General features: G+C 36.3%; 1 protein-coding gene across 1 annotated transcript in view; it reads left to right on the top strand.

Moving 5' to 3' along the window:
- The window catches only part of LOC150087117 (protein O-linked-mannose beta-1,2-N-acetylglucosaminyltransferase 1-like), a 275,054-nt gene that overhangs the window by 93,832 nt on the left and 155,977 nt on the right, over window positions 1-25,245 (top strand). The window contains exon 8 of the mRNA XM_090372379.1: window positions 13,132-13,207. Coding sequence (XP_090228505.1) covers window positions 13,132-13,207 — 76 coding nt within the window. The remainder of the gene's footprint in view (window positions 1-13,131; window positions 13,208-25,245) is intronic.

Here is a 25,245-nt window from a genome sequence, read left to right as displayed (position 1 = left end):
GCCAAGTTAGACTGGAATTATTAAATATTAAATTAGACCGGAATTATTAAATAAGAATCAATACAAGTATCAGTGGCTTATGTTACAGATTTTCCAGAATGCATTATCAGCATTGAGTCAGGGTTACCTATACTTAGATTTCAGAAGACTTTTGATAATGTTGCACATAAGACTCTTGTACAAATTAGAGCAGTTTAGCATTAATGGCATGTTACTGCTCTGGATTAAGGGATGGTTAAGTGAAAGAAGACAGATTGGGTTATTAATGGACACTGCTCTTTGTGGAATAATGTTATTAGTGGAGTTCTCCAGGATTCAGTGCTGGACCAATTGATACTTTCTATATTTATTAATGATATTGATGAAGGTATATGAGGCTTACTTTCTAAGTTTGCAGATGATATGTTACAAATGTTGGTAGGGTAGTTATTTACTGTAATCAAGGTAAGCTGCTGCAACAAGGTCTAAACAAATTAAGCACATGGGCTGAAAAATGACAGTTGGAAGTTTAACATTGATAAGTGCAAGGTACATTAATCTGAGATTACTGCTATGGGTAGCAGTAATCTCAGATTAATGTACAAACTGTGTGGTACTACACTCAGGGTAGTGAAAATTGAGAAGGACCTGGGGTAATTGTGCAGTCAGATATGAAGTTCTCTGAGCAATGCAGACAGGCTTCCAGGGTAGTTTTATCTGTGATTTACAGGAACTTTTCTAGTGGTATAAGGAAGTGATTATCCCATGTATAAGGCAATGATTAGGCGGCAGCATTTTGAATACTGCATGCAGCTCTGGAGGTTTCATTTTAGGAATGTAGATCTGCTGGATTGGCAGCAGAGAAGGGCAACAAGATTGAAAGGAACGAAAAGGTGGTCTTACAAGACTAGCTTCAATTCTGCAAATTGCAGCATCTTGAGATTAGCCACCAGTGAGGTGATCTGATCAAAGTGTTTAAGGCTTTGAATGGATTGAGCAAGCTAAATGCTCTTGACATTCTTCTTCCTTTTCAGACTATGTACATGAGGTGGCGTAATTTCAAATCGAGGAAGGATGGTTGCATGATAGATGTGTGGCAGTTTGCATTCAATCAGTGGGTTGTTGATTGTTGGAACAAACTTCCATCTGGTATTGTTGAAGTGGACAATTTAAATAACTTCAAGGAAGAACTAGAGAAATTATAGCAGTGGATGAACACATTATGTGGAAGTTTTTTGGGGGTTTTTTTGGGGTGATACTTTATAAGCTTGCTTTCTTGCATCATATGCCACTATTAATAATAATAAAAATAATAATAATGTTGTCTCAATAATGCCACCTGCATCCATACTCCTCAGACTCCTTGAAGTCACTAACTGCCAGAATACAGGTAGCAAGATTATACACTAGCTGATCTGGATGCCCCTGGACAGTTTCCAGTAGGTTCCATCTGGTGGACTTTCTCGTGGTCAGTCTGCAAACTCCAATTTAGAGCTGTACTCTCAAAATGTAAGGAAAATTGGATCTCACCATGATGCCTATCATAACCTCAAAAGACATAAATCATACTACATGATGGAAGAGATGGGGTTGTTCTTGAGACTAAACATGAGTTTTACCAGTTTTAGCCTCCATTACACAAAGTAGTGGTATTGCTTGGTAAGAGGGGGCAGCATTCCTTTGTGTGGTATGGATGCCACACCTTGGCCCCTGCTTACTTTGGTTCACACCTGGGTTGTAACCTCCAGTATATTAGTTGCCATATTTCAGGACTTGACACCCAGGGTTACTAAAAGCTCCACCATCGTGAAGGTGCAAGCAGAGAATATGGTTTTTGCAGAATAACCAGACTTTGGTGACTTAAGTATCACCTGAATATCAGGTTTTTTTTTTTTTTTTTTCCCCCAGTGTTTTAGACTCCCGGGTAGCAAGCCCAACTTGTTATACCTGAGAGAGTGTCTGTGACAGCCTTAAGGACCATTTCAAAGTCAATTCCCCATATATAAAATAAATATCGATTATTAACATTTCTCACTATGTATATGTTTGACATTATGTTTAACTAATTATTTCTATTTTAGCACACCAAACAAAAACCAAGGATTGACACTAATGTATAAGAATCCAATAAGGCACCCTTGTTGGTTTTTTCAGTTGTTGTTGCATGATATGACAGTCTCTTTACCATAAGTGTCATGATATATGGAATTATATTAACTCTAAGAGACATATTATTAAATATGAAATATTAAACTAAATAGTTTTGTATCTTTTCAGCTCGGGAGGGATAAAAGCTTAACCAACTGTATAAATAAAATAATATTCCAAAAGTAAAGAATAATATTCCAAAAGTATGGTATTTCTAATTATTGCCTAAAGAACACCTAAAGGTGTTCTTTAGGCAATAATTAGAAATACCATATGGACCAAAAAACAAAGAAATTTTGAAGTTTATAAGCTTAAGGTCTATACTAGACTGGTGCTTAAAATGCGGTGTTGGGAAAAACCTTCAAATGCCCAGTTTTAAAGGAAGCATCCAACACCACATTGAACGACTTTAGCTGATGTTCAATGCCTGCTGACGCCACCAGATGCATTGAAAACACCAACTTGGTGTTTATATTGCCTGAGGAGAAATTCTCCCTGTGCTTGGGGTGGTTGGCCTTCATTCATTTGTTTGTTATTATTTGGAGAATACAATATTTGACACTGAGAAATTTATTTGTGAGGTGGGAAGGAGGCCTGCCTTGTACAACATGGCATTAAAGGATTGCTGCACAGGACTAACAAAGGTTTTAATGAAATTTATTATATGTGAGGGAAAGTATTAAATAATTTAAATCTTTTGATTGCCACATACATTTAATTCAAATTCATTGTACATAGTTTCTTATTTTTCAGAATTTTAATTTTCTTCTAAATACTAATATTTATTTTAAAAAATAGGATAAATTTTATTGTTATTATATTCTAATATTTTACCATGAAGGGCACCATCACCATTGAAATATGTAGAAAAAGGATCCCTTATTGACACACCTGAAGACTGCCCCTCCCAACTGCTGTCATTTCCATTCTCTCTTTCATCTCTCAAGTTCAAGTTAATGTGTCTTCAAAAAGACTTCCATCCCTTCTTATTACAAAATTATCAAATATGCAACAATTTTTTATTATGTTGATAGGAGAATGGGGATTCAGTAATATGATAGAGTGAAAAATGTGCAACTTACTCAGTATTCCAAACATGCATTCCACAAGTCGCCTTAATCTATAATTGAAAATTCTTTGCTCACTGCTCAAATTTTTTGATGGGTATGGTAGTATTAAATTTTCAGTCAGTCCAAATGCTTCAGCCTTTACAAAAACAAATAGCATTGCCGTCTCATTTGTAGTAGTAGTAGTACTGGAGGCATGTGATGCAAGAAAACAAGCGTATGATGTTATGTAGCATCAGCCAAAAAAAAAAAAAATTTCACACAGGAAGAGCTCTATTTAACGGCAAATGAAGTTGTTTCTTTAACAAGCTTCTTCCAAAATATGAATTTTTAAAAATGTTTGAATCACCATCACATCCATAAGCACCAATGCAGTGAAACAGTAGTTTGTATCGATTTTTGCATCACGCTATCAAATTTTGTGATATTTTTTCACTAATTAACATTAGAAGTTCATCAAAACTCTGTATCAACATTCTGTAAAATAAAAAATAAAAACCTTCTTAGGAAACTTCCTATGTGTTTCAAAAATAATATAAAACTGTCCTGTTTTAACCTATTTGAATTTGCTGGGCTGGATGAATCCACTATCGCTGTTTTCTCTTTCTACTTTCAATCAACTGTAAACATAAATGCACAATTCATCCAACTTGAACAACATCCACCTTGCAACTGATAATAGAAAAAAGTGAGTCGCTGGTGGTATCCAGTAAAATATTAGAAATGCTTTCCCTCTAGCTTAAAACAATTTGACATTAGAAACTCTGTGTAGTTTGCTGTTTTCGAGGCGTTCACAACACCAACTGACGCCGGCACTTTAAACACAAGTCTAGTATAGCCCTAAGAGTCATTTATATTATACTATAATTTTTTAAAAAACACAGATAGGTGATATCTTAGATAGGAGATACTTGCTTTATACTTAAGAAAGATATTGAAAAAAATTAATTAATAGATGGTCAAGAAAACAATTTGAAATTAAATTCAGACTCTGTATCAATGACTCTTTCCTTATATCATGACTTATCTCTAAATCATTCCTTTTTTTTTTTTTTTTTTTAATTTATATCGACTATCAATACAGACAGTGAAGATCATTCAATATGTAAAGTGGCAGCTTTATTAACAATTTTGGCACACTGATTGTGAACTCCTCTTCTATTTTTTTTTTTTTTTTTATGAAAACCCCAAACACGAGAGTTATTAGAACCTATAGTACTTAGTACCATGCTTGGGTTGGAGGTTGAGAAGATGAAAGAAGATATTTGTTGACATTAGACTTGAACTTCTGTAGACTGTAATTTTCAGGAAATACATACGAAGGAAGGTTCCAGAAAATGGCAGTTGAATGAATAAACGAGGAAGATGAAAAGTTGGTTCTGTGAATTTGAAGTTGGACAGTAAATGGATGTTGGCTGGTGGCAGCGCGTGTTTGGACTGTTTTGAAAGAGTGAGCAGGAATTATAGAAGCCAATTCAGAAGAATTTGTAGAAATGTTTGGGTTTTTGGTTATCAATCATGTGCTGGCACAGTTTTATTTGTTCTTTGTGTTGAGGTTAGTTTATATGTATGGAATGAACTCCTGATAAAATTTTGAAATTTGTTCTGATTTACAGCTCAGCCCAAAAGTAAGTGTTCAGTTTAGTGAACACTTACTTTTGGGCTGAGCTGCAAATTCCAGTTTTCAGCCATTATCTATTTTTAGGCAGATATTAAATGAGTTGCTCATCAAAATTCTGAATTTTAGCACATGGAATACACTCTGTTAAATGTTGGCAGCAGAAAAAATACATTTGAACTATTTTTCTCTCTCTCTCTCTCTCTCTCTCTTTCTCTCTTTTATTTCTGTTATTTCTCTGACTTTGAGAGTGCGATCATATCTTTTACCCAAAACAAGCTGATGATGCAATAGTTTCTGTTATAGTTTTCATCCATTGCAAACACATCTGTCAATAGTTTTTTGTAATTGTTGGAGTATAATAAGTGAATATTGCTTCATGGATTGGTGGATTAATAAGAGTTGCTGCCTCCTTTACAGTTGCTGTTCTATAACTGGGCCAGAGGTGGGCCATCCTAAGGGTGCAAGGGGTGCACTGCACCCAGGTGCCAACATTCAAGGGGTGCCTGAAAACCTGAAACTTTCATACATATATGAAGAAAGTTTTAAAGGGAGCACCAAATTTCAGTTGGCACCCAGGCACCACATACCCTAGGAACACCCCTGAACTGGGCACACTGTATTCATTATGTTCATCATGCATTTCGGCTTGCAGATAGTTTTATTTTTTTGAAAACAGTATTCTGTTTGTTCACCAAATAAGCTTTGTGATCCAAAAAGCTTATCTTAAAAAGTTGGAGAGAACCGACAAAGTATTTTTATTTTTATTATTTTTATTAAAAATTAAAAAAAATATATTAAAATATGTTATTAAAAAATTAAAATGCAAATAAATTACTTCCAATTTTTTAATGTTTTTATTACACTAATTACTCATTTTATAGAAATAAAGATTTATAAAGATAAATTTAAAGAGATGTTTCCTCAAAAGTCATTTGTTAAGTGTAAATGGATCTTCCACTTAAATTAAAGGATGTATTTATTATAATGAATGATCACCTAAATTGTACAGTAAAAAATGAAAATAAATATACATTATTAAAAAAAATGGCCGTTTATTGCTGTTTGAAGTTGATGACTAAGGTCTGAAGTCACTGGATCCCCTTAGCTTTCATTTCAAGTAAGAATTGAGTGCACATTTTTCATTTTTTTTTTAAGTGCTACCTATAGCAACAAAGGCATCTTCAGCATTTTTGCCAAGGTCGCATTTCACGTTCAAGTTATCTTGTTTGAAAATATTTACTTTAAAAGGGCTGGAGAGTACTAACCTCATCATCTTTTAATTTCCTGGCAATATTATTAGTAGTAGTACCAGAGGCATATGATGCAAGAAAGGAAGCTTATAAAATCTCAGACAAAAAAAAAATCCTTCCCTTCCCGTATCACCTGTTCATTCTCAATCTAAGTATTTGTCTAGTTCTTCCTTGAATTTATTCAAACTGCCCACTTTCACCACCATAACAACAATGCATGGAATGATCGATGTGTTTGAATAACCACAACCACCTGCTAGCTGAATGAAAACCTCCACATATCTATCCTGCAACCATTCTTCCTCAGTTTGAATTTATGCCCTCTTATGTGTGTAGTCTGAGCAATAATAAGAAGAATGCAATTAGCATTTATCCTGCTTAATCCATTCAAAGCCTTAAACACTACAATCAATCAGATCACTGCTCCCAGTCTTCAGATGCTGCAGTTTATGGAACTGAAGCCTGTCTTGGTAAGACTGCCCTTTCATTCCCTTTACCAATCTCGTTGCCTTTCTTTGCAGATCCAGCAGATCTAAATCCTTCATAAAATGAAGCCTTCCAGACCTTTATGCAGTACTCAAGGTACTGCCTAAACATTGCCTTATGCAATGGAATATGATAATCACTTCCTTATCCAACTGGAAAAGTTCCTGTATATCATATAAAAAACTCCATGAGCTGTCTGCATTGCTAAGAGAGCTTATTATCTGACTGACCAATTACCCCCAAGTCTTTTTCAACTGTCACCACCCTAAGTGTAGTACCACACAGTTGGTACATTATTCTTGCATTACTGCTACCTTGCATTTGTCAAGGTATTGCATATTTGTGTTAACCACCTTGTCAACATTTGTATCATCTGTAAACTTTGACATTAAGCCTTACCTTCATCAGTATTATTAATAAATATAGAAAACAACAGTGGGACCAGCAATGAACTCTGAGAGACTCTGCTAATATGATTATTCCATGAAGAGCAGTGTCCATTAATAACCACTCTCTGTCTTCTCTCACTCAATCATCTCTTTATCCAGTAACTTTCCATTAATATCCCACTGTTTCAGTTTTTATGGCAGTCTTTTGTATGCAATAGCATCAAAAGGTTTCCTGAAGTCCATATATATGATATCAAAATTATTTTTTGCATCCAGTTCCTTTGTTACTTCATAATGAGATTGATCAGACAAGATTGCCCCTTAATAAATCCATGCTATGAGTGCAGTTTAATTGCATTCCCTCTAGTAATTGCTCTAAGTACTTTCTAGTAACTGTAGTTTAATTGCAATTACTAGAGTCCCTCCATTATTTTCCTTGGAACAGAAGTTAAGCTAACAGGTCTGTAATTATTCATGTCACCTTTTGATCCCCCCTTTGTGAATTGGGGATACATTTACACGTCTTCATTTCATAGGGACTGCTGAATCCAGATATGCTCTCATAATTATGCCAAAAGGCTTGCTTACCTTCTTTGCTGCCTCCCTTAATATAATCGGATAGATCCCATCCACCCCAGGTGCCTTCTTTTTATGTTAAGCTTCGACAATTTTTCTTCCACCATCCTCTCAGGTATCACAAAATCAATTAGCTCCCTCTTCGATTTTGATGACTTCTCGCATTCTCCTCCTTAAAGAAGTTCTAATGCATGAATGTAGATATAAAATACCTATTCAGTTTGTCAGCGACCTGAGTATGATCACCAACAGTGAAACCATCGACATCATGAGGACCAATGGCAGTTAATAGTAGTAGTAGTGGCATGTGATGCAAGAAAGCAAGTGTATGAGCTTATGCAGCATCAGCCAAAAAAAAAAAAAAATCACACCATTGCCTCCAAATGCCTATCCAGTTCCTCCTTAAATTTATTCAACCTATCAACTTCCACAACGACAGATGGTAGTTTGTTCCAGCAATTAACCACCCGCTGGCTAAAGGCAAATTTCCGCACATCTATTCTACATCTGTCTTTTCTTAATTTGAATTTATGTCCCCTTAGGTTCGTAATCTGAACAAGTGGAAGATCCCATCAGAATTCAGCATGCTCAACCCATTCAAGGCCTTATATACCTCAATCAGATCACCGCGCAGGTGCCTAGTCTCCAGCCACTGCAATTTGCAGAACTTAAGCCTCTCTTGGTAAGAGGATCCCTTCATTCCCCTCACCAATCTTGTTGCCCTTCTCTGTACACGCTCAAGTAAATCTACATCCTTCCTAAAATGAGGCCTCCAGACCTGTACGCAGTACTCAAGGCATGGCCTGACCATTGCCTTATACAGAGGGATAATCACCTCCTTTTCCCTTCTAGCAAAATTCCTATATATCATTGACAAAACCCCATGACCTGCCCTGGCAGCCTGTCTGCATTGCTCAGAAAACTTCATATCTGACTGCACAATTACTCCCAGGTCTTTTTCATTTTCTACCACCTTACGTGTAGTACCACACAGTTGGTACGTTTCTCTGGGGTTACTTCTACCCATATGCAGTACTTTGCATTTGTCAAGGTTAAACTTTAGTTGCCACTTCTTAGCCCATCTGCCCAAATTATCTAGATCCTGTTGCAGTAGCACACTGCCATCACTGTCATTAACAACCCTGCCAACCTTTGTATCATTTGCAAACTTCAACATTAAGCCTGATATACCTTCATCAATATCATTGATAAATATACAAAACAACAGTGGACCTAACACCGAACCCTGTGGGACTCCACTAATAACATTAGTCCAAGAAGAGCAGCACCCATTGATTACCACCCTCTGTCTTCTCCCACTTAACCATCCTTTTATCCATTGTAGCAACTTACCCTTTATACCATTCTGCTCCAATTTGTACAATAGTCTTCCATGCGCAACAATGTCAAAAGCTTTCCTGAAATCCAAATATATGATATCAAAATTATTTTTTGCATCCAGTTCCTTTGTAACCACATCATAATAACCAATGAGATTTGTCAGACAAGACTTTCCTTAACACCTTAACATCCTTAACAAACCCATGCTGTGTCTGAATTATTGCTGCAGTCTTGTCTAGATGATCCTGCAATGCATATTTAAACAGTGACTCCATTATTTTACCCGGAACAGAAGTTAAACTAACTGGTCTGTAATTACTTGTGTCACCCTTCGATCCCCCTTTGTGAATTGGGGATACATTTGCACATCTCCAGTCCATGGGAACCTCCCCTGAGTCCAAAGATGCTCTCATAATTATGGCTAAGGGTTTGCTTAGTTGCTTTGCCGCCTCCTTTAATATAACTGGATAGATCCCATCCATCCCAGGTGCTTTTCTTACGTTTAACTTCAACAATTTCTCTTCCACTTTGCTCTCAGTTATTACAAGATCATTAAGTATCCTGCTACAATTTTATAACCTTCTGCCATTTTCAAACCTTAATAATTCCTCATGTGTGAATGTAGATGCAAAATACTCATTCAGTTTGTTTGCTATCTGAGCAGGATCATCAACAGTCAAACCATTGATGTCAAGTGGACCAATCAGATTCATCCCCTTCCTTTTAGAGTTTATATAAGTAAAGAAATCCTTGCTGTTTTTCTTAGCATCTTTTGCCAAGGATTTCTCGTAATCTGCCTTCGCCTGCCTAACCTCCTTTGTCACCTGATTACAGACTAGCTTATATCTGCCATAGGCTTCTGAGTCGCTTGATAATTTATATGCATCCCATGCATTTTTCTTCTCTATTACGAGTCTCATTAGTTCATTAGATAACCATTTAGGCCTAAACCTAGAACAATATTTCTTAATAGGTATGAAACTTTTAGTAGCTATAATAAGTAAAGTAATATAAGTAAAGAAGTCTTTGCTGCTTTTCTTGGCATCCTTTGCCAGAGATATCTCATAATCTGCCTTAGCTAGCCTAACCTCTTTTGTGACTTCATTACAGGTTTATATCTACAATAGGCTTCTTTCTGTGTTACTTGATAATTTATATGCAACCCATGCAATATAGACACTGCTTGGCTAATTATCATTGAGCAAAAATGCACTCAGTGTATTGAAAATGGGGTGCTAATTTTCAAATACATTAATATGAAAATTCATTAAGGGAATGTTTGAGAAATGATAACTTATAGTGTCTTCAAATTTTATCGGTTTTATTGAGTTTGCACTTCTATTATTTTTTTATTTGTGCATATATTATATTTTTATTGCTGGGTACATTGTTGGTTGTATCAAACTTTTAATTGATTCTGTTTTTGTTTTTTTACATTTTTTTAATTCTGCATTTCCAGGTTGAACCCCCATGAATGAACCTGGTGAAAGTGCAAGTACAACAAAGGAGCCAACCAGAGAAAAAAAATTAAATAATGAGAAATGGGATTAATTTTGTAAATAATTAACAAAATACAATTTTCAGTTTAATAAGAAAATGCTGAACGTTGCATTTTATGATAAAAGCAAAAATGCTGCACCAGCGTATGTGATCCAACTTATATTGCAAGCAATGGTTGATTAAACAAGCTTTCAACAGAAACATTATCTTGGTCTCTTTTATCATTTGTAGTTAATCAAGAAAAAAAAAACATGAAATAGAAATATTGATTTGCAGCAATCATTATAAACATCTAATGTCAGGCTATTTAAAATAACCTCAATATTAGAAGATTGGGACAGATCTGTGTTGCTGTAATGCCAAGATATTGTCATAATGGAGAATATGATAACCAGATTTCTTTGAAAAAAGCAGGAATTTTTTAACATGTTGAGGGTTTAGTGTTAAACAATGTTAAATACAAAAATGCATTTTTTGAGATAACTTTAGTTTTACTTTATACAAATAACAATGCATCTCATGTCATAGAGCTGTATCTCTCCGATTGATACTTTACAAGTTAGCTTGGGCTGTAAGTACATTTCCAGTAAACCAAGAAAATGTCAAAATACTTTTTCTTGGTTAACTACAAAAACATTAACTAAAAAATGATTATGTAGTTAACGTTTTTTTACACTAATCCCTCGATGTGCATGTGAATATTTCTAGCTTGGCTAGAAAAATTCATATTCCAAAATTATGTTTAAAAAACATGCCTAAATTCAGTGGCCTTGCTGAACCTTCATATCCGTTACTTATAAGCAGTTGATTTACCAGTTAAATAACTTGTTTGTTTATTTGGTTTTTAGGAGCATTAGCAGCTAAGACCATATTGCTGTGGGGATATGCAGTGGTCATTCCCTGACCTTTCCGCATCCTCCGTATTTGGTGATCACGGGCTCGAACCTTGGTCTAATCAAGAAGTGCGTGCTACACACTGCTGCTCCTGCCCACCTGGCTACCCAGTTAAATAGTATACAAAATTTAGAGTGTAATTAATTATACAGTGATACCTCTACTTCTCTCAACATTTATGCAGCTAGCATATTCTCAAACCATTCTCCATCTCTATTTTGGATTTCAGAAGTGTTAAAAAAAAAAGTCAATTTTTCATTTAATACATTCCTCCTACTCCCAATTCTCAGTTAATTTCTTTAAGGCTGTCTGATGCATTTCTGAGCAAAGAGCAGCCTTTTTGGTCATTATATAAGAAATAAATATATGTTTATTTATTATTATTAATCCTTCTTATAATTAGCATTAGCAAAGGCACATGATGCAAGAAAGCAAGCTTATATAGCATCAGCCAAAAAAAAAAAAAAAAAAAAACCCTTCTCATTTCACCCATCCACTTGCTCCAAATGTTTGTCTAGTTCTACTTTGATTCTATTTAAGCTATCAGCTTCTACAATGACAGGTGGAAGTTTTTTCCAGAAATCAACCACCCACTGGCTAAAGGCAAACTTCTGCACATCCATCCTAAAATTGTCCTTCCTCAATTTGAATTTATGCCCTCTCAGGCAATTATTCTAAGCATGGGGAAGTATCCCATCAGCATTGAGCATGCTCAAACCATTCAAGGTTTTATACACCTCAATCAGATCACCTTGCAGGTGCCTAGTCTCCAGACACTGTAATTTGCAAAACTTAAGCCTTTCTTCGTAAGAGCAGCCCTTTGTTCTATTCACTAATCTTGTTGCCCTTCTCTGTACTCATTCTAACAGCTCTATATCCTTCTTAAAATGAGGCCTCCAGACCTGTATACAGTACTCAAAGTGTGGCCTGACCACTGCCTTATAGAAGGGGATAATCACCTCCTTAATAATTCATGTGATGTTGATGTTTTGCTACCAATAAGAAATATGTGATCTTGAATTTCTTATGTTGAGTCACTCTATATTAAATGAAGATACTAAACGAATGGTCTTGTGCAGGACATGTAGCTCAAAGACATGATGACAGATGGACCAAGAAAATAACAGAATGGTACCCAAGAGGAGCTAGAAGAAAACCTGGAAAGCGACAACGCAGATGGACAGATGAAATTCACAAGTTCGTGGGTAGTAAATGGATGGCCATTGTACAAAACAGAAGGAACTGGAAAGTTTCTGGAGAGGCCTTCACCCTGCAGTGGATTGAAAATGGCTGATGATGATGAAAATGGCTAAATGAAGAGTGACTTAACATAACATTATTATTATTATTAGCCATATGGTGCAAGGAAGCCTGAGGCTTATGCTGCACCAGGCAAAAAAAAAAAAAAAATTTCTGAATTTACCCAGAGAGAGAGAGAAAAGTAGAAGGGAATCACCAAGAAAGATAAGAATGGTGATATCCAGCTCAGGACCCTGGGTGTGCCAAGCCCATATTCGCCAGATGTGAGCCCCCGGGTGTACTATATCTGCATGTAGAAAGGTGTAAATTATTATTTATTTATTTATTTTTGCTACTAATAGATGATTTGATTTAATTGGCCAAATAAATTATGTATACGATATACAATTTATTTTACTGATTTTATTTTATTGCAGTGTATTTACTTGATTTATTCATAATATTTTTTGCAATTTTTTTCAGCATTTATATTTGGATGCAAGTCATAATTATATTTTTCAGTCATACTTTTTCAGTATACTTTTTAATAGGCAAATTACAAATAAAATTATTGTTCTAAAATTTTTAAATTTTCAGTGAAATACAGACTTATCAAGTATTATTATTATTTTCTCCCCCAGAATGCTTCGATCACTACTTTCAGCACATGGTGCTAATCCTGAAATGATAACCGTGTTCATTGATGGCTATTTTGAGGTGTGTTAATACTACTCCTTTTTTAGAATTAATGCTGTTCTGAAAAATAGATTTTTTGCTTGTGAAAACAAAGATTTTTTGATATTTGCTAATGATTTGTTTATGATTCAGATTGCTTGTATTTATTTATTTCAAAGGTATTGACAGCTTATTATAGCAATGAATTTATTTTATTTAAATATCTTTTAAATAATTTTATTATTCATAATTTTATAATAATAACTTTACATTTCTTTTAATGTTTATATTTAATTTTTTATTGATAATCTGTTTATATTATTTATGTGTATGCATATATATATATATATATATATATGAAATATGAAAACGAAGAAGTGGAAAAAAAAAAAAAAAAAAAAAAGGAAAAACAGTACGTGTACCTGAATGCGCAAAGCAGCAAAACAGGATACATGTATATAAATAAGTGTCACCAATGAAAGTAAAATAAAATAAAATAAAAATAAAAATAAATATAGATGGAGAAGTTATTAATCACAAAATGCCGAGCCTAGTTGAAGAAAAAAGAGAAAAAGAATGTTAAGAACCTATAAAAAAAAATTAAGTAGAATTAAATCTGAATTAATGCCGAATTAACCGGCCAATCATATGTACAAAAGCTGAAAGAAAAAGAGGGGAGGGTAATAGAGATAAAAATTATAAAATAAAAATTAAAGAATTAAAAATTAAAAATTGGTACATAGATCAGGTATTTCATCAGGGGGCTACACCTGATCATGTACCAAACACTGTGTTTCTATGCAAACTCATGCTGATGGAGACGCTATAGAAATGAAATGGATATAAAAAAATTAAATGGATATAAAAATTTTTTTTTTTTTTTAAATTTTTTAAAAACTCCAGAAACATGAGTGAGGTAGCCCCAACGCAGTGTATTTAGATTAATAAATTAAGTAACGTAGTGTATTTAAAAATAAATTGAGTCGATAGTATGTAAGAACGCAAACACAGTGTGTTTAATTTAATAAATTAAGTAGAAAGTGTGTAAGAACGTAAGTTTAAATCAAAAGTATGTAAGTTAAATAATAATGAATAACAAGGTAGCGGTATAGAAAGAGGAAGCAATGCAAGGTAGGGGAGGGAAAAGAAGTTAAAAATATAGAGGCGAAGATAGTGAGAATGTCCGAATCACCCTCGTATTACACTAATAGTTCAACGGACGGAAAAACGAAGATCAGAAAGTAGAAAGATGTAAAGAGAAGGAAAAGAGTTTAAAGGATACTAGGCAAGCTGGGTGTGTAAGTACCCAACCTCATAGAGAGGGCCTTGGCTGTGAGAGTGTTAGTAGAAGTGGAAATTAATACCGCTAGCTTGTAGTGTATATTTTGAGTGAAAGACATGAAATATAATAAAAAATATGAAGAGGAGAAAAATTAAATACCTATGATATTTGGCAGAAATAAGTTGAGGGAAATATAATCAAGAAATGAAGATACAATTATGCGAATATGATTAATAAGAATGGAATGTAAACAGAGGGAAAACTATGACAACGATGGTGGAGTTGCTCAGAAGAGAAGAACTATGGGAGCCCTCTGTGGTTAAAATAAAATAGAGAAAATAAGATTGGACAAAAATAAATACTGATATTAAATTACGAAAAATGAAAAGAAAAACTTAGGAAGTGAAAGAACACGAACATCGTTCTAATAGAAGTCATAATAGAAGTCATTATGTGTGATCACTTTCCAAGCAGTGGAAATACCACCATTCAAATATACAACTATACAGGTATCGAATTAACCCTAATCAAGGTGGAACATGGTGAAACCGAATTTTTCTTTAATGAAATCAGAGAGATTTTTTATAATAAAATTTAAGAAATTAATAGGAATGTCATTATTGCGAAGTTTGGTATAGAGATCATTTAAAGCACCAGCGAAAAGTGATTGATTGCTACTAATATTAGCTAAACGGATAATTTGTGTGTAGATTATATTTTTATGAACCTTAATCGAAATGTTCGAGTTCCAATTTGTTAAATAGATAATATTAAAATTAAATTTGCTTCTTTTGTCGAATAGTTCCAAATTATGACGAAGAGGAGGACTATTTAGAGTAATACTTAAATCTAGAAAATTTGCATGTCGGTTGCCAAGGTTTTCTTTATTGAGAGTGAGTTCAGTTGGATATATTGATTTAGCAATATTTTCAAAATGAATGTTGAGAATAAGAATGTCATCAACATAACGGAATTCATAAAAATTAAGGTTCGGGTTGTTAAATTTTTTTAAAAAATTAAAAAAAAAAAATAAATAAATTTTTATATCCATTTCATTTCTATAGCGTCTCCATCAGCATGAGTTTGCATAGAAACACAGTGTTTGGTACATGATCAGGTGTAGCCCCCTGATGAAATACCTGATCTATGTACCAATTTTTAATTTTTATTTTATAATTTTTATCTCTATTACCCTCCCCTCTTTTTCTTTCAGCTTTTGTACATATGATTGGCCGGTTAATTCGGCATTAATTCAGATTTAATTCTACTTAATTTTTTTATATAGGTTCTTAACATTCTTTTTCTCTTTTTTCTTCAACTAGGCTCGGCATTTTGTGTTTAATAACTTCTCCATCTATATTTATTTTTATTTTTATTTTATTTTATTTTACTTTCATTGGTGACACTTATATATATAAAATAAAGTAAATTGCAGCCATTATCAACCCACTGCAGGATGGAAGCCTCCTCAACAATTCATGCTGAGGGAAAATGGACCATAATCTGCCACGCTGGTCCAGTGCGGGTTGGCAGATCGACCGTATTCAGCAGTCAGGGGCTTGAACCCCGGTCTACTCAAAGAGCGTGTGCCACTGCACTCCCGCTCCTGACCACTCGGCTACGGAGGCCTTCTGCGTAGTGTTTATTAGTGTAAATATATATATATAAGTGTAATGCACTTATATATATATATTTACACTAATCCCTCGATGTGCATGTGAATATTTCTAACTTGGCTAGAAAAATTCACATTCCAAAATTATGTTTAAAAACCATGCCTAAACTCAGAGTCATTCTATCTCATAGCATGAGGCCTTTGCCCTTAAATATTTTATATACACTGTATATATATATTTATGGTATGAAGAAAGTGTGAAAAAGATTTTTTGTTTAATCCTATTGAATATACGGTATACACAAGACGTGAATTCGACAAAATGGATAAGAAATGTAGTGATATATGGTAGGATGAGGTGGCCAGGTAAGATATGAAAAAGAGACAGATAGTTGACAAGAAATTAAAATAAGATATGAAAAGACGACAAAAATAAGACTACATTGCAGTGTTTTTCACAATTTCAGTATCTTTGTCAGAGTCATTCTATCTCGTAGCATGAGGCCTTTACCATTAAATATTTAATAGTCTTTATCATTGCACACTATCAGGTATCTCTCATATTGTGAAGTTATACTTCATAACTGGGTTGTCACAACATCAGGGTACCTGCCCACCCGCCGAGGAGAAGCCAACAAGCTTTGAAATGGGGCCGTCTGGGTGGTGGTATCCACTGGGAATAAGTTACAGTAGTCTTCTCCACTGGTGAAGTGTTACTTATATCAGGTAGTACAATACCATGGCAACTCATTTTGAAGGTATTCACGATATGAGATATAACTAAAACAATGGCTGTGTTAAAATGATGCTTTTGCACTAACCTATATGTTAGCCTTATTTACCAGTAATGCATCCTGCCCAAAATAATAAAAATTTACACTACCACTTGCAAAACAAAAATCAATTGTTTGACCTAATATATATACAGCCACTCCCAGACTTATGTAAGAATTGCGGTCCGCTGAACTCTACATAAGTCAAATTTTACATAAGTTGGAATTTTCCTGAATGCTTTTGCAACACTCGCAACTATGCGCGCTGAATTTGATTGAAGCAAAAAAGAAATGTTAAATGAACATGTAAATAGAATTATTTATTAAATTTTTTTTATCTCATGCACGGGAAAAATTACAAAAATTATAAAATTATAAAAAGAGAGAGGAGACAGGCATAACGTCAGCAAGTTTTACCTTTCAAGCATCATTGCCAGAATTAACTCTCCAGCTGATAAGCACACCGCTGCAGAAGTTGAGGGCTGTGGAGATTTAGTAGGGGTTCTTTTAGTAGGCAGTGGTGACTTCACTACGTACTTTAATGTTTTGGAAACCAGTGCCAATGCTTGTACCTATTAAACCACCCGTTACTTGCCACGAACTTGGCTTTGGGTTCGCCGTACTTATGCTTATAATATCTTCATAAAATAAATACTTCTTGCTTTTAATTGAATGGCCATTGGACTCAGGGGCACTTGCTTCTGAATCTGATTTTCCATCCATATTATTAATAGCTTTTCCACCTTCAATATAGCACCTGAATGCTGTTTTGTGATCACTGTTGATCTTAAATGCATTGATTCTTTAATGGGTTCTTTTATATGTGCACTCTCCTTTAAAATAGTATTCACTGTTGAAGCAAAGGTCAAGTGCAGCCATTATCAACCCACTGCAGGATGGAAGCCTCCTCAACAATTCATGCTGAGGGAAATGGACCATAATCTGCCACGCTGGTCCAGTGCGGGTTGGCAGATCGACCGTATTCGGCAGTCAGGGGCTTGAACCCCGGTCTACTCAAAGAGCGTGTGCTACTGCACTCCCGCTCCTGACCACTCGGCTACGGAGCAGCGAGACCTAATTCCGTGCAATAGATGACAAACTTTGTCCTGCTTTGTACTTCTTAATTAATCATCTTCATTCCTAAATGAATTTTGTTTTGTTTCCTATTAACATTAGTAAAGGCACATGATGCATGTTGTTGTTGTTGGGGTTTAAAGTGCAATGGCTACTTAGGTCATATTGCACTCACACATGATGCATGAAAGCAAGCTTATATAGCATCAGCCAAAAAAAAAAAAAAAAAACCTTTCTCATTTCACCCATCCACTCATTCCAAATGTTTGTCTAATTCTGCCTTGAATCTATTTAAGATCTCAACTACTACAACAAAGGATGGAAGTTTGTTCCAGCAATCAGCCACCCGTCGGCTAAAGGCAAACTTCTGCACAACTATCTTCCCTTCTTCTGTAACCGTTGCCACCATTAATTTCCCTGGAACACAAGTGTGTTGCCCTTTGATCCTCCTTTCTGAATTGGGGTCACATTTACACATTTTCAGTCCATGGGTACCTCCCCTGAGTCCAAGGAATCATAATTATGGCTAAGGGTTTGCTTACTTCCTTTTCTGCCTCCTTTAATATAACTGGATTGATCCTATCCACCCCAGGTGCCTTCCTAATGTTTATTTTCAACAACTTCTTCTCCACTTTGCTCTCAGTTACTACAAAATCATCTAGCTCATTGCAAGAGTTTAATTCACCTCTGGCATTCTCCTCCCTGAATGACTCTTCATGTGTAAATGTAGATGTAAAATACTCATTTAGTTTGTTAGCTACCTGAGCAGGATCATCAACAGTTCAGCCATCATATCAAGTGGACCAATCTGATTCATCCCCTTCCTTCAGAGTTTACATAAGTAAAGAACTCTTTGCTGTTTTTCTTTGCATCCTTTGCCTGCCTAACCTCCTTTGTGACTTTGTTACAGACTTATATTTATCATAGGCTTCCGTGTGCCTATTAATTTATATATATCCCATGCATTTCTCTTCTCTGCCACATGTGTCATTAGTTCATTTGACATCCATTTAGGCCTCAACCTTGAACAATATTTCTTAGTTGGTAGGAAAGCCTAGTAGCTTCCCAGATTAATTAATTGAATGCTTCCGATTTTGAATTCGCTGTTGGTAACATCATCATCAGTTGGTCTCACCGTATAGAATTTAAATACTGTCTCAGACCACCATAGTCACCTTTACAAATGCACGTTCCCTTTACCCTTGATAGTAGTTACCTCTTTGAGTAAATTCCACTTCAGCACGTGTGATCACTGCCTACTAGTGGTTCCTTTATCTGCAGATTCTTAATGCATGAAGAATCAGTACTGATAATCAGATAGAGTATTACTCTCTCTAGTTGCCTTCCGAACATGCTTCTGTAGAAAAAAATCATCCAATAAATCCACAAAAGCCTTGCTAGTGTGTGAGTGACCAACCCACAAATTCCAGTCAATATCTGGGAAATTAAAATCTCCCATTATAAGACTCTCTGATTTACTGGCCCACTCTATTTCTCTGTACAATTGTTTATTGTGCTCATCAGAGTCATTAGGCCTATAACACACTCCTGCTCTCAATTTTGCTTTTCCAGTACTTATATCACACCAAACTGATTCGGCACTGCACTGTCATGCCATGTCGACTGGCTGTACTTCCTTAGATTTTATGTGTTTCTTAACTAATAGCATAACCTCTCCTTCCTTCCTATCCTGTCTGTCCTTCCTGTACACATTGTACTCCCCAAATTCCAGTTCTGCATTCCTAATATCTCTGAGACACCACATGTCTGATATCCCAACAATACCTGCCTTTGATGTTTTGACCAATACTTCAAATTCATCAAATTTATTTACCAAACTCCCATCCATGGTGTACATGCAAGTATACATGAACCTGTTCCTATTCTTAGCTACCCTAACACAACCCATGTGTTTACTTGTACCGCAATGACTTCCAGCAGTCTCTGAAATACCCTGCATCTTGTTTTCCAGGCTGCTGCTCATTCCAATAGAAGCTGTGCAAGAATCACTTTCACCTCTGCCAGCGGCTACTGTTAATCTATTAGTTTGTGTATCCCCCCCCCCCAAGCTAGCAGATTTCTGTCCCACCGAACACTGCCTCAATAGCTTCAGCAAATATTCTTGCATTCTGGATGACATTCTTTATATTTAAGTGTATCCCATCCCTGTAGAAGCAGTCTCTTCTGTTAACAAGCAATTACCAATACAAACTTTCTATACAAATTTCTTTCTATACAATTCAAAGTTTCTATATAAACTTATTACCATAAATTGTGTATAGAAACACAGTAATTTGGTACATAGTTAGGTGTAGTCCCCTGATGAAATACATGATCTATGTACCAGCCTTCCATAGTTTGCATCAAACATTTACTTTCCCTCAGTTAGTTTATTATCTTCCCACCCTCAATTTGATACTCACTGTTTTTCTTTACTTACTAATCATATATTTTACTTTCCCTTTCAGCTCCTCTACTTTGAATTGGCTCTTTGATTCAGCCTGTAATTTCAGATAATTTTATAATTCTTATAGATTCTTAAAATTCTTTTCCTTTTTTGTATCTTATTCTTTTCATTTTCTTCCTTTTCTTCTATTGTTGTATACTGCTCCATCTTTGTGTATGTTTCTATTAATTCATTTTGATTTCATTCTTTGTATATATATATACACCATGAGACGCGATGCATGCGTGACACCGACGCAGCATGGATTGCCGGACACGGTCAAACACACCTGGAGTTTCTTTGACAGTAGAAGCAGCGCAGATGAGTCTCGCCCCAAGATCCATTTCCGTCTCCACTAGCGATTCATACATGATAGATTTGAGGGTCCCCCACAGAAAGAAATCAAGGCTCAATAAATCAGGTGAGCATGGGGGGGCCAGGCAACGGGTCCACCATGGCCAATCCATCGACGCCCAAAACGCCTGTTCAAATGGTCATGAACACACCTTCCATAATGGGCAGGTGCCCCGTCATGTTGAAACCAAATGATGCGTCTCACGTTTGCTGGAACATCGTCAAGTAACCCTGATAGAACTTGTTCAAGAAAGATCCAATATTTAGCAGAGTTCATGCAGGATGGTAACTGGTATGGGCTGACTAAACAGTCACCGACCGTACCTGCCCACACATTTATTGCGAAGCGATGTTGTGCCGCATGGGGGTGCACACCGTTTGGGTTGTTGTGAGCCCAAACATGAGCATTGTGCTGATTGAATAAGCCTTCCCGAGTGAAATAAGCCTCATCCGTGAACAAAACATAGGCTGGAAAATTCAAGTCTTGAACACTTTCTTGGCGAAACCACTGCACAAAAGCCACACGTGCAGGATGATCTTGGGGGAGCAGTAACTGAACCATTTGGAGATGAAAGGGGTGTAAGGAATCGTGATGCCAGACACGCTGTACACTGCAATGAGACACTCCTAAGGCAGAGGCAATGGCACGTGTGCTGGTAGTAGGATTATTCTGGATGACATTCAACACACTTTCCTCCATGGCGGGAGTTCGCGTCAAATGTGGTCTGCCTACACTACTCCTGTTACCTCTAAATGACCCATAATCACACAAATTTTGATGCACACGCTCAAACAAATGGTGGTCCGGTACATGTCTGTCTGGGAAGCATTCTCCATAAATTCATTGAGCTGCTCGTCCATTGGCCTCTGCTAATCCATAACTGGGTTCATGTCTGCCAGCTCACAGTTCGTATATCGATGCATGCTCTTCGTGCGGCGACTACTGCTGAATGAGTAAACCAGAAATTTTCCCTCTCGCGAACTGATCAACAGCGCCATCTACCTACTTACGGTGATGTTTCCGGTTATGGGTTCCTATGTGATTCAGATTCCTTTAGATGTTACCTACCTCCCCTAAACGTTTGTACCAATATTTTTGAGACACCCTGTATATATATATGTGTGTGTATATATATATATATATAAGTTTATATGTGTAAAAATATTAAATTTAAATATATGTTAGAATTAAATCTGTGCAAATTTTAGCATTCCTATAGTGTGGTATTCACAGTGAGTTGACTAGCAGGGAAACAATCCCGTTAATGCATGAAGTTGATGGGAAATCACAGCCAGGGTTTCTGGACTGAATGTATGTTGCTAGATTACTGCTGCATGTTGTACTGTGACATTCTGGGCAATATGTACCATAAAGGAAATCATCTGCACAACATTTTTAAATTGTACATATCTTTTTTACAATAGTGTGTTCAGTTTAAACTGTAAAAGTGATAAAAAATGTAATTGTAACTAGTCCCAAATGTTTTATAATGGAATGATCATAATTAACTTGTACTGATATTATCAGCAGTTGTATTATTAAACCTCCAAATACTAGAAAATACTGAGAACATATTTGAAATCAGCATTGAAAACTGGTTTAGCAAAATGTGTTGGTGGATGGGGGAAAGGTTTCATTTTGTTGACCAGTGTTATTTAAGTTAATGTAATAACGAGGTTATCTACATGTTGTACAAGAATTTGCAGCTCCGGCAAACGTTAAGTTTTTGATAAATATACGGTCGTTTTATTGACGTAATTGTCATATTAATTTATTTCTAGAAGTAGCTTATAGTCCTAGTCACGCTTCTTAGTTTATTTTGAATTTAGATAGTGATTTTGAAAGTTAACACATGGTGTCGGTAGAGCCTCTGTTCATAACTTGCCACCATTGTTATAGTATATTAGTTCAATACAGAATAGCATAAAATATAACATAAAACTGGATAGTGTAAAGTGTAATGTAAAATTAGATAGCCTAATACGTAGCACTGTATTAGGAATCTGTTAGCTTAGTATAGTATTATAAATTAATCAATAAAATTTATTACTCGTATTAAATTTCATTGTTAATTAAGTTGTACTTAAACAGAATCATGACCTAGACTACAGCAGCAAAGCAATGGGCACAAAGTAGCGGGAGTGCTGTGCCTCGGGGGAGAACCGAAGGGAGCAATTCTGCAATGCATCACAGTCTAAAACAATTTGCGAAATGTGAAATGTTTGCAGAACTTTCTGGAACAGGACATGATCTAGCCAAGCAGGTCTTTTTGTGTGCTAGGTGCAGAGAGTGTGAAGGTGCCTCCGTAGCCAGGTGGGCAGGAGCAGCAGTGCGTAGCACACGCTTCTTGATTAGACCGGGGTTTGAGCCCATGACCACCAAATACGGAGGATGCGGAAAGGTCAGGGAATGACCACCACATATCCCCAGAGCAATATGGCCTTAGTTGCTAATGCTCCTAAAAACCGAAAAACAAAAAACAACAACAAGCAGAGAGTGTGAAGAAATTCAGCAGCAGCTCAGCATTCTGATGAGTGTCTATGAGAGTTTCAGGTATAGGGTTGGATGCCCTTGAAGAAATTAATGAGGGGCCCATCAAGCTCTCAGCTGCCCAACTCAATGCCGAGCTCACTCCTTTGCATCAGATAACACAGCGGCAAGTTCCAACGCAGAATGTGTGCTCCCACAGGAGCTAGTTGTTGTCGATGACTGTATTGTCAGAGAGACAAGAAATATATTATGCAAAAAGGATAGGTAGAACAGGACCAGGGTATGTCTTCCAGGGGCAAAAGTTGATGATGTTGTAGAGCATATATTATCTTTTAAGGGCACAAAAGGTAATACTGTTGTGGACATTTACCTTAAGAGTAAGAGATCTGCAGATTTACTTAACAAATACAGGTCAATGTTGAAAAAAAGTTGTGAATTAGGGTTAAATTTGAAAGTCTGCCATTCTGCCCAGACATGATAGGAGGGAGTATAGGATGTGAGAGTATTGTCAATCAACTAAAAGATTAACAGTAGCCGCAGGCAGAGGTGAAAGTGATTCTTGCACTGCTTCTATTGTAATGAGCAGCAGCCTAGAGAGCTGTTTGTTTGTTATTTGGTTTTTAGGAGCATTAGCAACTAAGGCCATAATGCTCCGGGGATATGCAGTGGTCATTCCCTGACCTTTCTGAATCCTCCGTATTTGGTGGCTCATGGGCTCGAACCCCAGTCTAATCAAAAAGCGTATGCAATGCACTGCTGCTCCTTCCCACCTGGCTACGAAGGCACCGCCTAGAGAGCAAGTTGCTGGGAGTCATCATGGAACAAGTAAATGCATAGGCAGTGTTAGGGTAACTAAGAGTAAGAACAGGTGCATGTATACTTGCATGTAAACCAATGCTAGAAGTATAGTAAATAAATTTGATGAATTTGAAGGTCAAGACATCAAAGGCAGATATTGTTGGGATATCAGAGACATGGTATCGCACAGATATAAGCAGTGCAGAATTGGAATTTGGGGAGTACTGACGATGTTAAAAACAGCGACTTCTAAGTGGGAAGCCTTCAAGGAATTAGACTTGGAAGCTATTAGGCTTTTCATACCAATTAATAAATACTGTTCAAGATTTAGACCTAAATAGATGTCAGATGAACTAATAAGGCTTGCTGCAGAGACGAAAAACTAACAGCACAACCCCTCCTCCCTTCCTACCCTGTACAATGTCCTTTCTGTACAATGTGTACAGAAAGGATAGACAGGGTAGGAAGGGAGGAGGGGTTATGCTGTTAGTTAAGAAATAAAATCTAAGAAAGCGCATCCAATTGACACGGGTGGACAATGCAATGTTGAGTCAGATTGGTGAGACATAAGCACTGGGAAAGGGAAAATGAGAGTAGAAGTGTGTTATAGGCCAAATGACTCTGATGAGTACAAAGAATAATTGTACAGAGAAATTGAGTGGGCCAGTAAATCAGAATGTCTTATAATGGGGCATTTTATCTTCCTGGATATTGACTGGAACTTGTGGGTTGGTCTCTCACACGCTAGCAAGACTTTTGTGAATTTATTAGAGGATTGTTTTCTATAGCATCATGTTCGATGGGCAACCAGAGGGAATAATACTCTCGATCTGATTATCAGCAGTGATTATTCATGCATATCATGCATTCAGAATTTGCAGATAACGGAATCACTAGGTGACAGTGATCACAGTGTACTGATGTGGGATTTAATTAAAGATGTAACTACGATTAAGGGAAAAGGGAATGGTTTTTTCTTTCGTAAAGGTGACTACAGTTGTCACAGACGGGTTTTTAAATTCAGTACTGTGGGGTTAACTGATGATGTTAAAAACAGCGAATTCTAAATGGGAAGGCGCCTCCATAGCCAGGTGGGCAAGAGCAGCAGTGCGTAGCACACGCTTCTTGATTAGCCCGGGGTTCAAGCCCATGACCACCAAATACGGAGGATGCAAAAAGGTCAAGAATGACCACCGCATATCCCCGGAGCAATATGGCCTTAGTTTCTAATGCGCCGACCGGGCTAG

Source organism: Mastigoproctus giganteus, chromosome 4, assembly GCF_048544385.1.
Source record: "Mastigoproctus giganteus isolate SK-2022 chromosome 4, ASM4854438v1, whole genome shotgun sequence".
Taxonomy (NCBI): Eukaryota; Metazoa; Arthropoda; class Arachnida; order Uropygi; family Thelyphonidae; genus Mastigoproctus; species Mastigoproctus giganteus.
Note: the sequence above shows the minus strand (reverse complement) of the source record. Positions and strands in the feature narration are given on the sequence as shown.